Genomic DNA, 15,222 nt, shown 5'->3' with positions numbered 1-15,222 from the left:
ACTGTGTGATCTTTACATGTATGCATAAGGCATAGCAAGAGACTTCAGCTGCAAATTAAAGTCTGATTTTCCAGACACAAATTATGTCCGCAAACAGCTACAGGTCCTCCAACAGAGGAAAATGGACTTGCATATATTTTATTAGCAATTAACACATATAACAGAGATATGTAAGATCTGTTGCACACAGTCTTTTTCCTATTCTGTTTATTATCCTCAGTCTTAGGACCTCTCTGTATGCTCCCAAGCCTTGGACTACGTCCTACTCTAATATCTTTTTAGTGTAGCCCAGAAGCTTTATGGTCACTGTTACTTACACTCAGATCTATCCCCTCCCTGACAAGTGCCACTCATGCACTACTTGCACTCTGCACAATCTGCTTACTTCATCAGTGTGGTGTTGTCTCACTGCTTCTCCCTGCCATCTGACATGGATCTGGGTATGACTGGGATGGTAAGGCTAACAGCTAAAAAATTCCATTAAGTATTTAAAATATTCCATTAAGTATTCAGTGTTTGTCCAAATTAGGTTGCATCTGCAAAGATTAACAATGAACCAACCCCTTGTAGGAAAAATCTTCCATTATCTCCAGAGCAAATAACGAAAACTGTGGAGGGGGGAAAGGGTAATTTGCCTGAGATATCTATATTAGGCTTTCTCAAATGGGTCAATTATTATTACCCTAAACTTGGGCCACTGATCCTCCTCAAAGAACATCTATCTATACTAGATAATAGCTGATTACCTCCAGTTCAGACTACATCTTTATGAAAAACAGGACTACAAGGAAGAACATGGGTATAAAACGCACTTTGAAGAAAAATGCTTACATTCAAGATTCTTGTCCTCTAAAACAGAACAATCCTATTCACATCCAATCTGTTTTGGCTAACTCAAATCCAGTTTTTGATTAAACAGCAGCTGCCTGAGCTCTTTAGTAGATCTGAAGTAATGGCACATTGCTTCCAAAGGTGCAGCCAGACCTCTAAATAATTCCTCTGCAGATATCAAAGATGAAAATAATATTGAGCAAAGCTTGGTATTGGCAGGAGTGCTTACGCAGTGCACTCTAAGAGAGCTCCACCTTGAGATTCTGGGACACACCTTCACTCATTTTGCTACATTTGACACAGAGGACTTATAGCACTTTTCTGTCCTCAGAGATGGGAGGTCTTGGGGGAAAAAAAACAAGTAGCTTAAACTAGTGGTCCAAATAAAATGCCATGCAAACAGAGGTAACCGAGCATGTATTTGGCTTGCTCTCAACATGCAATGAATTAATGTTGAAGGGAAAAGGTTATTAGGGAATCCAAGGGTGTCCTCACAAAGAATAAAAATACTCAGTTCAGATGCCTCTGGGGCAATGAATCCCAAGCAATGCCAACAATCTCAGCACTATGCACAAAGTCAAGGACAACACTAAAGACTATTAAGATGATAACTAAAGTAAGTTGATCCTGGGTGGATTTTCAAGAGTGTGACAATTTTGAATACATTCAACTTCAACAGTCTAGAGTAAAGGACAAACTGATTTCAGCTGGGACAGAATTTTCTTCTTAGTCACTGGTACAGTGCTGTGCTTTGGATTCATGAGAGTAATGCTAGTAGCACACTGATGTTTTAGCTGCTGCTGAGCAGGGCTTACCCTTAGCCAAGGACCTTTCAGTGTCCCATTCCCCATCAGTGAACACGTGCACAAACACTGGGAAGGAGCTTGGCCAGGACAGCTGACCTGAACAGGCCAAAGGGATGTTCCACACCACAGAACATCATGTCCAGGATGTAAACTGTGGGGAGCTGACTGCCAGGAGGGGCTGACTGCTGCTGGGGGATGGGCTGGGCATTGGGCAGCAGCTGGTGAGACTTTGTGTATTGTGCCTCACTTGTTTCTCTTGGGTATTATACACTACTCTCTCATTTACATTAGAATTATTATTGTTATTATTATCTTCAGTAGTAATATTGTATTTTTTTATGTTTCAATTATTAAACTGTTCTAATCTCAACTCACAAGTTTTACTTTCAATTTTTTTTCTACTTTTTTTGCCTGCTGTAGGGGGATGGTGTGAGTGGGTGAGCAGCTGCATGGTATTAGCTGTTACTGCAGGGTACTAATTTAACCCTTTGTTGTGCTTTAACCCTAGCTGGAAACTAAGATGGTACAAACATTAAGAATTTAGTCCACTTAAGTAAGAGCAATGAATGTAACTCTTTTAGAAGGGCAACAGCAGGCTCTCCCCAGAGATGGATGGAGCACCTTGAGAGTAGGGAGTACAGGAGTGGGATCCAATAGAAGAAAAAGCCTAACATGCAACATGAGGAAGCTAAAGGTTTCTACGATAGGTGATACTGAAAGAGGCCTCAATGGCTGAAGTTCCTAGCTTTCTCATCAGTTAAGACTGAATCCCATAAAAGGCAGATTCAGTATTTTCCTTTGACAACCAACTGACAAGAAATTGTGCAATGGTCTCACAAAAGTTAGCATCCACGTTAGCATCAAATGTTACATCAAATATTAGCATCCATGCAGCCTGATCCTCAGCCCACACTCACCTGGGAAGACTGCTTGAAGGAAACAGAACTCTAACACCCACGAAAAACTTCTCTAGAGCACATGCTCTCCAATGTCCTTCAAATTCTGCACAACCTCGCTAGAACATGGGTGTCAAAAATGTATGTTACCACACTTCAGCCAAGAACAGTCTGATGAATAAACCTGTTTTCAGTAAATATAAGCACTGATACTTTCCTGCACATTCAGCTTGCTACATGCTTGGAAGCTCTTCTGTTTGCCTCTCCTTCTCCTATTGTTTCCTCTTCCAATAGCAAATGTTTCAAAGAAATATGTGAATGTTTTAGCGGATCATCTTCAGTCTCTCTGAAACTTAAAGCTTGAGGTACATGCTCCAGGCAGATGACCCGGCCATAAAATAACAGCCTATAAAGTAAAAACTTTCAATTTAAAGAACTTTTCTAACAGAACCTCAGATCCAAAAAAGACCCTAAAATCATCTATAGCTGGACAGGAGATATACCAGGTACTCTCAGGGGAGTCAAGGTGGCCTCTCTGACTTGGAGTAACTCCTCTCAGCCAAGGAGGGCCAAGAAGAATAAACCTAGGCAGCTGTACAGCACACACAGTCTCTTGTCACACGCCTCTACGTCAGTTTCCAAGGAAACAGGCCTTCAGTACATGCCACCATGGAGAGCAGGGAGGCAATTTGAGTGTGCAGGTGCTAGGGTAGTTCAACACCTGGTAGCTATGACAACACAGAAATAACAGGATCACTATAAATCCAGCTGCTCAAGTATGACATTATCACTTCGCATTAAACACTTGAAACACTGAACTCCTACCACCTATGCAGAGGAAAATGTTTAGCTTATTAATTTGTGTGGTTTTTTATTTGTGTGGATTAGGATTACATTCACAGATATTTGATGTAAAGACTTGTCTAGGCACACTAGCCAGCTAAGCTAGAAGCCAATGGTTGTGTGACTATCTACTATAATTAACCATTCACAGAAGCAAGCTAATAACAGAGCTGTCCATGCACATGCAATTTTTCATCTCATATATGTGATGAGATTTACTGTGAGATTTACCAGTGCTGCTTAAGTGTCTAGCACACATGCCTTTGGAAGTATCCAAATAAGAGAACCTGCTGTATCCTATGCAGTTGGAGAAGTTGTCAGACTCTTGTAATACGTTTTTGAGTAAGTAGTACATAGTGCTAACCTTATGAAAAAGAACCACTTACACCTAATCTGTGTTTTTACTTACTGAATTGGCATTCAACCTTCCAAGACACTTGACAATAGCTGTGACATCAGCAGTATTATTTCTCTTTCACTGTTTGCGAAATCAATTCAACAGATGAAACAACTTGCTGAAAAAGCTTGAGTCTACTGCCAGAGAGGAACTTTCCAGCATTTATCAAATATACAAACTACATCCAAATCCCAAGTAACGTGCTGGTCAGTCCATACTTCTGAGTTCATTAGGCATCACTGGTCCAAGGTTTCCATTTCCAAACAGGTGGTATAGTCACAGCAGCAGTCACATTACAGCAAGCACTGTTACTGCTTTCCTCAAGCTAGCACCAGCACAACCAAAGACGCTTTTTATGGTGACCACAATCTTCTCTTCCAAACGGAAATTTCTATATTTGGGAGACCCGAAACAGCATTCCAAACATTCTAACATTTAATTTTTCAGTTTCTAAACAGTATTCACCATGATTTACTTGGTTGTTCTAAATGCTCTGCTGCCTTGAACTCTTCACAGATCTTCATGTTGCCTGGATTCCTAGCTGTGACAGCTGCTTTCTGGAAGTGAGAAGCACCACCATATTTTCCCTAAGAATATTGCTTCCACAAGAAAACTGGAGATACCTTAATATACCTCAAAAATTCATGTGAAGTTCTGCACTTTCTTGTTTAGCATCTCCTTGAGAGCAGTTCTCCAGAGTATTCAGTGCCATTGATTACACAAGGATTAGTGTGGTGCTTTCATTTTGGCCTATGGTTACAGCCAATGCACCCTCAAAAATAAAAAGACAATAACCTCTGTGGAAATGCGAGGTGATATGCTTAAAATGTTCCTTTTTGAGAATTAAGGCAATTATTATTAAAAAAAAATTATTTATGGACATTCATTCAAGCTTTAAGTGTTTCAGATGTTTTAGAAGAAAAAACAAAATTATGATCAATTTATTGCCATGCAAAGTGAAGCACAGCAAAGTGCCTGACATTACAAATCCTGGGGAGCAGAAGTTCCAGAAACATAATGTAATACAGACTCTACTACCTTCTTTATGTGGTGTAAGCTACAGGAAGGGCAATGGCGGCATCAGAATGCAAGGTAGGAAAATAAAAAATAGCTACATGGTATTTTTGGACTGCTCCTGATCATAACATAGGATTTATAGATCTAAATTTAAAACAGAAATCTGGATGGAATGACATGCAACTTTTTGCTATTACAAACAGTGAAAAGAATAGTAGAGTAAGTTTTCCTTCAGTTATAGAGACACTCCAAGAATTTCATAATAGCAGTAGTAGTTAAAAAATCACCTGTATGAGCTGAGAGTGGTGAATGAGGCCGAGGCAGAGCTGGAGACTGGCTACTGCCCATCAAACTCTTCCTGTTACTTGTTCTACAGCTGTGGGCAAAAAGAGAGGAAAGAAGACATTAGCATCAGAAATACAGTATGTACCACATATGGGCGTTTTGAGATTCTGCTACTGAGTTCCTTGACTTCCCAGCTTCCTATTAAAAATTAGAGCTATTGTTGTTTTTGTAGGCATGTCCAGGAAGTCTACAATCATAATGGATAATGGAAAAACCAGAAGTTTTCAAAGAAAATACACCATGGATACTTTTCAGTCTTGCACGTTTGCCGTTCTGTGCAATGACCAGCATTTCCCCGTAGAGTCATTTACAAATACTCTTCTCTGACTACAGCTTATCTGCCATACACCTTTTATAAAATATAAAAATAAATATAACATGAAACACAGCCTCGAGTTTTACCATTCAATGACTACACATATTTCTGTTGCATCAACTGTAGCTTGAAATCACATGACAGAGAGCAAGATTGATCAATCTGAGAATGATATAATAATTATAAATCTAATTACTGAGATAAATGTCACATCTGTGCCTCCTGACAATGGAACAGACGATAACTTACAAGATGAATACATTTTTTTACTTGTACATTTTTCATATGCAAAGCCACTAATTTCCCATATCACAAGATCATTAAACAAGATAAAAAGTAAATTAACACATCCATTAAACTTGGGAAAGTAAGTATTTTTCTTAAATACATCATAGAGTTTTTATATATTTGTTGGCAGAAGCAGTTTTCTTTTTCACTCATTCTACTATAAAGAATAGTCTCATAAATATAAATCACTAACACTCCAAACATTCCTGCAGAAGGAAAATATTATCCTGAACTTAGAGGCCTTAGCTGTGTATAAACTGAAGTGCATATGCTAATCTTTACAGCACTGCAATCAGAATTTTTTCTGCGAAGATTTCAAAAATTCCAAACTACTAAAATGGGGAAAATTTATACAAAAAGATTTAATTATCAAAGCAGATTACAAGAGAAGCAGATTCAGATCTAATTTGTAGACATCTCAAAAAAAACCCAAGAATTTTGTAACAGTATGATGATTTCTATTATGTAACAGCCAGAAAGGAAGATTCATTCATCTGATATGGTTAAATTGAATAAAGGGCAAAAGAATGGATGGAGTTTATAGCATAAGGAAAAACAGATGCATAAGTACTCCAAAGTAATACAGAAGACATGGAAAATAAAGGAAAAAAAAGGTTAAGGAAAAGTTGAGTATTAAATCAGAATAGATGGTATCTGCAATATGCAAAAGAAGTCAAATACTACAACCACTCTCCTTGAAAAATGCTTTGTGAAGCAGCAAGAGTGCCACTCCCAAATCTCTAACAGGTTAATGCAAAATCCATTTGCACACTGCACAAAGTTTTGCCGTATTACTTGATTGTGATTAACCCATAAGTGTATCATTACTGCAGACCTTTCTAAGAAAAGAGTGTACAAAATTGTTTCAAGTTTCACATGTAGAGTACTGGAAAAGTCAAAAGTTATTCAAAACATATACTGCCATTTTTAAGCCAAACAAAAAGGAAGAAATTTTTGAAAGTGAAAGTACACATGTATGTTTTTCCTAATCTGTCTAGATGAATTTCTACTTTTCCAATCGTAAAACCTGAACAAACATTCCATATTCCATTAGACAACAAAGTTTTAATTGTTTGCTCCCTTCTCTAAATTTTTTCCAGCTAAAGAACCATTGAATTCCTCTCTTATTGAAGAATGGTCCAAAATTTTCTTTCTGGCTTCATGCAATGTCACCATATTTTTGCTAGCTTTCCTTTCTTTATCTCCTAGTCTTGTTTTAAAAGCTTGAATAACTGTCTCTTTGCAATTCTCCAACCTAAAACTGAACCCAGGAAAAACTTCTGGTACTCATTAGACATTAATTAAAAGACACAGAGATTGCATCTATCCACGATGATGTGATGGTATCACTATCAACATCTGTGGTGCAGGCTGGGGCTCACAGCACCCATTATGTGACTTGAAAGCAGTTTTGCATGGCTAAAGTCTGGGACTTAAAGGATTGCCACAACTTCTGGCAAAAGAAAGCAATACATTTGAAGCACAATAATTTTAGATACCCTTCAGAGATTTTGCTGTAAGGATGATTCCTTCCACTTACTTATCACTTGCTCTTACTTGTAGAAATTAAGACTTTTATCGCTTTTGCAATAATTTCCTATGCAAATAAAGAAATGTCTTGTATTCACTTTTACACTAATATCCAATCTTTACATTTCTCAGCTGAATGTGCAATGTCTTTCACAAATCATTATCAAAGACATCTAACTAAACCTATCTTTGGGAGCCTTTTTTTGGAGGCTGTGAGTTTTTAATATTCTGGGGATTACGATGGCATACGCTCAATATCAAGATCCTACATAACAAGAAATCTTTCCCCTCCACTGCCATTTCAAAAACATCTTTGCTACTTGGTCAAATGTGGCTGCAGATAGAATTTATCTTCTATCGTACTTAAATGAAATGTTCTATTGAGAAATAATAGATACAAAGTGTCCTCTATTTGCTTTACCAGTAAGGTAAGATGCAACTCACTGCATGAAGGACAAATCCATCCTAGAACTCTCACTGTAAGCTTTGTCTTTCAGCTGTGCTTCACAAAGATTTTGAAACAATGTAATCCATCCTGTATAATCTGTGAAACATAATTCCTTCCCCAAAATAATGCTGTTATAAAGAAGGCATTTTGTGGATGGAAAAAAAAAGAAACTTCAGGGAACCTTGAAAGATGATCTAAGCTGCCAGAACACCACAAATGGGAAGCAGGGTGGCACAAAGGAAGTATCAAAGCATTACTTACTGAACTGTATTTAGCCTTGAAACAGCAATCTTCCTTACACAAAGGAATCTCAGAAGTTAAAACCCTTCTGCAGACAAAATAGTTTTTCTAGATCTCTGAACACATCAAGTAACTTTCCCCCCCTTCTATTGTTTTCATAAAACTATTCTTCTCCCATTCAAATCTGACAAGATAAACCAACTGATAAGAGGCAGTCCTGAAATAAAGCCTCTTTGTCTGCAATAAAGTTACACACAAGCAGGAACACTCTACAGGGATTGTAACTTAGGGAAACATAAACCTCGGTAAACCACAGAGCACTAACCCTCAAAATGCAATTCTCCAAGCCTTGAATTTCATGCTGTGATCAGATTGCATGCCAAGAAGAGACTAGCAAGCCAGGCAGCAGGTATGATGAAAAGCTTAAAACACTTAACAAAAAAAACCAAAAACCCCCCCCAAAAAAAAAACAAAAAAACAAAAAAAATAAAAAAAATAAAAAAAAAAAAAACCAAAAAAAAAACAAAAACAAAAAAAAACCCACCAAAAAAAAATAACAAAAACCTTTTTACAAGATGAAAAGAGCAGGAGAGAACACAGAAAATAAAATCAGTCACATTTAACAACAACTAAACTTTGGGGCGTGCAAACAACTTGAACACAGAAAGTTTACACTTGTCCTTCGCCTTCCTCTCTGCCCCTTCCTGGACTTTATATTCCTCTTTGGGTGACTACCTATCTGGAAGTCATTGACCTTACACTGTACCAGCAGTGCCCTGGACAAACGACACTGCTTCTTATCTTAGCATCCGATTCACCATTTCCTAATTGTTTCCCAAATCCAGCCCCCCAGACAGGTTCTCTCCGTACCTCCAGCTCTCTGTCACTGACACTCCTACCTGTCCTGACTTCTCACCATGTCTCACTGTGGGGGAATTCCTCCTTCACCCCAGCTCCAGTATCATTCCCAATGCACTAACTTCAAGTCACCTCTCCAGCTGCTACAGAAAATCAGCGTTTCTGATGAGAAGCACTCATGATAAAACAAACAGAAGACACTACACAGTGCTTTTGCTGAACTTCTATTGTAACAAAGCCAGGGTGAAAAGCAGCTTCTGAAAGATCAATGCAGTTGCACAAAGCTTGATTATTCTGCTCCTTAAACAGCCACAATTCTTCCTGTATCAGACAGAAGATATTTGGGTAGAAACAAGGGAAACTGTTAGACTGAAATCAGCAAAGCACAAGACTCAACTATGAGTATGGCTGTTAAAACAGAGCTACATTCCACAATCTCCTGCAAACATTAAAGAGAATAAAAAGCAGAAGCAGAATTGCAGCGCTTCTAGACAATACTTTATCCAGGGCTGAAATGCAGGTTTCCCGGTGCAGTAATCAAGAAATGGCACTGAAATGGGAATTTCTTTCCTCTGAACAAGGGCTAATAAATGAACAAATTTCTGGCAGTGAAGGTTAATGACTTTTATTTATATGAAAAAAGTAGGGAAAAGTGGGCTATTTTGTTAGAAATTACCACTTGCCAGACTTTTCATGGGAAATACGGCATTAGCCTTTATAATTTATAATTATTACTATTTACACTTGTAATGAAGACGGATTTGGACTGTAAGTATTATGACAGTTCACCACCTCTCACAGGCTACACTGAGCACAGCACTACTCCACACCATCCTAATTCTGGTATTAGTGTAATAGATATAGTGGTTTAGCTGGAGGCAAAGATTAAAAGGCGATTTCTCCCATTCTAAGAAGAGGCTGCAAACAAATAATTTCCAGGAGTTGCCAATACAAGCACAAAAAAATGAAGTTACTCCCATACCCAGAATGCAAAGCCTAACCATGTATACGTGAAACACTAATAATGCAAGACTAGCCCTCCTATAGAGGCTCTAGGGATAGAAAAAGTGGTTATAATTTCTCTGGTGTTAAAGTTGCAGAGTTGAAAGCTACCCCAGCAGGAACATGCTGTCCCTAGAAAGATCTAAGATGCTGTGATTTTGGCTATACAAGAAAGTAAAATTTAAGTTCTATTTCAGTTATATTTAACTTGTTATGAAGGTAGCTAAGGTATGACTTCACAGTTATCTGCAGCAACATCAACACTGAGGAGTCATTGAACAGCATCGCACACAGCACTTACAAAAACCCAGAACAGAAGCGAGGAATTTAATTTATTTTGTCTTGGCTATTTTGTCTGGTTGGTTTGTTTTGTTTTTAAAGAAGAGGCCTTCTGCATAAAAAGCAGTTCAGTAAGTACTTCCATGTGCTCCAGAACCCAGACAAGTTCTGTGGGATATTAACTGGAACAAATGCAAAAACCAGCTGCCCTGAAGAGATGACGCACATCAATACTGCAGGCAGCTTCCTTGTCAAAAGTAGCCTTTAAGCTTGTATTTGATGAAGCATCTCCAGAACTAAAGTCAAAGTAACACAGGACCCACACTTAGCACCAGCTCACACCTCAATTGCTTTATGCAATAGATTACTTTATGCAAGGAAACAAATTGGCTCCTCACTGAACACTGCAGAATTAGTTACACTGGGACAATCAGACTCCATCCAGAGGTAATGATTGCTAACCTGTTCTAACTTACAGCTAGGAAAACTAGAAGAGTAAGGAAGAAAAGGTTCAATTTTGAGAGATACTTCCTGAGTTAAAATTTCAGTAATTTAACTGAAATAATTGAGGAAGTGTGAAACCATCTGAATTCAAGTAAAATATATCAGTAACACACAGAATTTTCATTTTATTATTTTAAAGGCTGTCAGTGTTTCCCATTCACATCAAATTATTATCAAATTATCTAGCACTATTTTCTAATATATTTTACCGAGACTATACGTCTGCATATACACTCCAAATCTGATACGTGTATATAGATGTGTACATAAATATATACATATACACACATGCATAAAATATATGTATATATTTATATAAATATCTACCTAACATCCTACCTTTACAACATTGCACATACAGTCATACCTTCTACATACTATCTATCCCCTCTCTGTGAGGAATTTTTCTAGTCAGTATGTAACGAGCTGGGAAGAATAGGCTATTGGGATTTAAATTTTAATTGTTATCATCTAGGGAGGGATTCAGATTTTCCTCTTTTGTCTGTAAGGTTTAGTCAACTTAAGTAAGGCGAGCTTTAGTCTTGTGAAACGAGAGCGCTGTCAAAACACAGTGAACACAGCACACCAAGATGAAGTATGCAGCTGCTTGCAGCCCTAGCTTGGTGATCTGTCTCGAACCTTTGCAACACTACACTGAGTGCTTCAGCTTTGGCTATTGGCCAGCTAAACATGGGAGGGAAGCTACAAGTCCTCTATAAGTACTGAAAAATGTGTGTGGAACACCCTCGCCCTACCATTAATACCAATTATGCCATCAGAACTTCACCTTTCCTCAATCATACAGAAGAAGAGACTTCAGGTTTTTTCTTCGTATTTCTAAAAAATAAAAATCTACAGGGAAAATAAAACATAAAATGCAATCAACTAGATGTATGATCACCCTTTCCATGGACTGCCTAAAGGATTCAAACGCACACAAGATAGCATTACTGCAAAAATAGACACCAGGAAAAACACAGAATTGCAAAAATATCTGCCAAATCTCTAATGCTCAGACCTGAGGGAGACTGACACAAAGACTTCTTACACTGTAGAGGGCTTCTCAATCTTCTTTAACCCAGAGTATTACAATACAAATAAGGAGATCATTATGCCTTCTCAACTGAACTTGCTACTTGGATGTGTTCAGTGTATTCAACTTCACTGACTGCTCTCACTTTTACTCTAGTCCATTTTGATCCATAATTTTTCTTCTTCTCACACAGGAGAATAATCAATATTTACAAAAAATCAGAATTTCTTCTAGAGAATTACAATGCCATACTTCTATCTGTCCTGAACCTTCCTAAACCAACTTATTCACATTTAACTCACATAATGAAATATTCATCTCTGCAGTAACAAAAAAAAATAGTATATAAGCTAACTACTAACTCCATACTTGTACAATATTCACAAAATAGCTGCACAAAGTTAAAGTCTGTACTACAACCGAAGTAAGTATACAGAGGAGTACAAAAAGAATGTTCAGGATCACAAACCACTGGGCTCCTGAGCAATTCTGCTTTATTATACACAAAATTTGCATCTTCACATCATACAACCCATTGAGAACACGATGATAGCATCATTTAAATCCCACTGTTTTTTGAATTTATAGTTTATTTTATATTCTGAGAAGGAAATTTTTTTTTAAAAAAGCACCATATCTCCTATCATACTGAGAAATTTAACTAAATTCCTTGATACATAAATGTTATTCATTCAAAATAGAAGGGTAATTAGGAAGTTAGCACTAAATGTAAAGGAAAAACATGCAAGGCTGGCCTAAGTTACTGCTAAATATGATTATCTGTATGCTATGTAATTCAGAACATATAAAAAAAACTTGCAAGCAAAAAAAACCACCAAGAACAACACAACAAGCACTCAAAACAAACAAACAAAAGCCTATTTGAAAATAAACCAAAATCAGTAGCCATTGTGAGTGGTTTATAAAAAATAACAAGCCCTATTTAAAATAAAGTCATACATCACACCTATTAACACAGCATCACTGGTTCGGAGGCGTTAACCAAATGAAGAAGTGCCTTGACTTGCATAGCAGATAAACCATGCAGAAACTGTTTGCATACGACAGGAAATGCCCTAATTAGCAGAGGGCATGCCTACCCAGGCTGCAGACAGGAGGTTCAAAAAAGGCCTCCTTGCGGTTTTGGGCCATCCCCTACAGTTTACATTAAACCTTATCACTCCATATTCTGACTACAACCTCCTGCTGCATCCCTTTGCTGAGAGAATGCAGCCAGACATTTCCTACCAAGTTTTGGAGCCAGGCTGGGGACAGGATGTTTCTCACTCTGACCCACTGCTGGTTGTTAACAGCTTGGGAGAAACTGGGGGAGCAGAGGGAGGTGAGTCAGGATCTTGGATGCCATTTCCCCCGGAGCTGTCTCTTCACCTGAGGCTGGCGTGCTGTCAGCAAGGCTGTAATACAGACACTGCCACGGGCGAGGCTTGCCCCTGGCTGTCCCTGGTTCAGGAGCTAGGCTGGAGCCCTGTCGCTGCTGCTCACAACACAAGCAGTCAGACTTGGACAAGGGATGCCTCAGCTGAGGGACCACCTCCTCACCCTTCCATCCCCACAGTGGGGAACAATAGCCTCTTCCACATTTACACTGAACTAAACAGTCAGTATACTGGCAACTTTTACCCAGTCAACCCCTTCAAAAAATAGCCCCAAACAAAACCAATAAACCAACAGGTCCTGTTCAGCCGTATGTCCTTCGAACAATGTCCATCCACACCCAAGGACTAACCCCAGCCAATTCCCCAGGACATGTCAGTACCGCCAGGGAGCCAAGCACATATCCTGAGTTTTCTGTAACTCTGGTTGAAACTGAGGCCAACAGAGTCCAGAATTCAGATAAAGCATGGGAGTGTCTCCAGATTACAGACCGAAGACCTGTTTGTCCAGTTACCTACCACCCTGTTCACCTTCTCTCCAGCTTTCTCATCCTGTTTTCCCCTTACACCTACCTCCTCTTGGACTTTGCTTCTTACTTAGTCGGAGCACCACTGTTTTTAACTTAACATGTACCTAGAAGTCAGCAGGTCAGGATGACAAGCCATACAGGCCTCTTCATAGCAGTGAGCACATTCCCCGAACAGCATGGAGAGGAACTTGAAGTACTTCTCTTAGCTGAAAGTGTCTACATGGTATCAATACTCAAAGTCCTGGTGGGTTAAAGTCTGTCATGTTTAGAAATTAGGTAGTGAAATGCAGCCAGCCTAAAAAAGCTTATTTTCTTGGTAGATATCTAAGAGACACTGCAAAAATTACTAATCCATTTCCAGTTGGGGGAAGAAAACAAGGAACTATTTAGTTTGCCCTACTTCTTGCTATGGAAGTTGTGCTTCATCTTCCTTTCAACCTCCTCTATTTGTTGGTACCCATTAAAAAAATGTATGGCCAAGGCTACTTTCACATAAAAAGAATCAGAAGCTTATTAAAGCAGAAGTCTACATAGCACCCTTTATCACATGGAACACCATCAGGTTTTGCACTGTACTCTAGAAACTCGACCCATGAGAAAAGCCACTTAAGAGACAAAGTCGTAAAAGATTTTTTTCCTGCATTATTTTACAGTATTTTTAGAACAGTTTTATGGGTTTTTTTCCCTTTTATTTTCCACACCCCCCCCCAACCTTTTTTTCTCCTAATAGTCTTCAAGTAGTAGAACTAAAGTAATCACATCCTAAAATTCAAGGGTAGAAGATTGGGAGATGCTTAAAGGACACAGATTTTGCATAGTCTTATATTCTAATTAAATTATAATTACACTTGACTCCTTTCTGCTATAATTAAGTAGAAATAATTCATTTTTACTCAAAAGAGCATTAAGTCCACACAGGACAGTACAGTTCTTTCCTTCTTTGGTAAATCTGGTAGCTCTCATTCTCTCAAAACTATGAGGCTGCACACAACAGATTAAATGCGTTGTCTTCAAACTTTTAGAAAACACTACTAAAGATTTAAGAAATTAACAGGTAAGACAATGTCAGGGCAATGCACCTGACTGAAGGAAAACTATACAGCAGATCAAACACAGTAGCAGAGGAGTCTGAATTCTTTTACTATCACGCCCACTAGGACAAGAGTCTGAATTCTTTTATTCCTACTTGCACATGCTCCCCACTTGGGCAAGGAAAAAAAGAAGGCAAAAATATTTAAGGAGGACAGTCCCCTGAAGACACAACAAGCGCCTACTAAGAAAGTTACCTTTCAACCACTTGAGAACCAGAAGTGGGGATACACATCTGCAGATTGGAAAGCACTACAGTGATGAAGCACAGCTGCCTACTAAGTATTCGACATGTGAGGGAAAAAAGCTTCATCCTTTCAACAGCACTGTCGCACTTATTGCTGTGGTTTATCTTCTTTCTTCATGCAAATATGAGAGTTGCCAAAAATTTGCAATAAATGCCTTATTTTAAACAATACGATGCAAATTTGCATCTTTTCTTTAAGGGAATCAATGCAAATAACAGGAAAAGTGGTCCTATTCTTTTTCCTTTCTCAGGTTTTAAAAAACACAAGAGGCAGTATTATATAACTAAAGTGTCACACTTTCTACACAAGAAATATAACCAGTCAGTAA

General features: G+C 38.4%; 1 protein-coding gene across 1 annotated transcript in view; it reads right to left on the bottom strand.

Moving 5' to 3' along the window:
* The window catches only part of LOC130265486 (microtubule-associated serine/threonine-protein kinase 4-like), a 91,810-nt gene that overhangs the window by 57,543 nt on the left and 19,045 nt on the right, over positions 1–15,222 (bottom strand). Inside the window, exon 2 of the mRNA XM_056514586.1 lies at positions 5,078–5,166. Within this exon, the coding sequence (XP_056370561.1) occupies positions 5,078–5,166 (89 nt within the window). The remainder of the gene's footprint in view (positions 1–5,077; positions 5,167–15,222) is intronic.

This window comes from Oenanthe melanoleuca, chromosome Z (assembly GCF_029582105.1).
Source record: "Oenanthe melanoleuca isolate GR-GAL-2019-014 chromosome Z, OMel1.0, whole genome shotgun sequence".
Lineage (NCBI taxonomy): Eukaryota > Metazoa > Chordata > Aves > Passeriformes > Muscicapidae > Oenanthe > Oenanthe melanoleuca.
The sequence above is the reverse complement of the archived record's forward strand: the minus strand, read 5'-3'. Positions and strand labels throughout refer to the sequence as shown.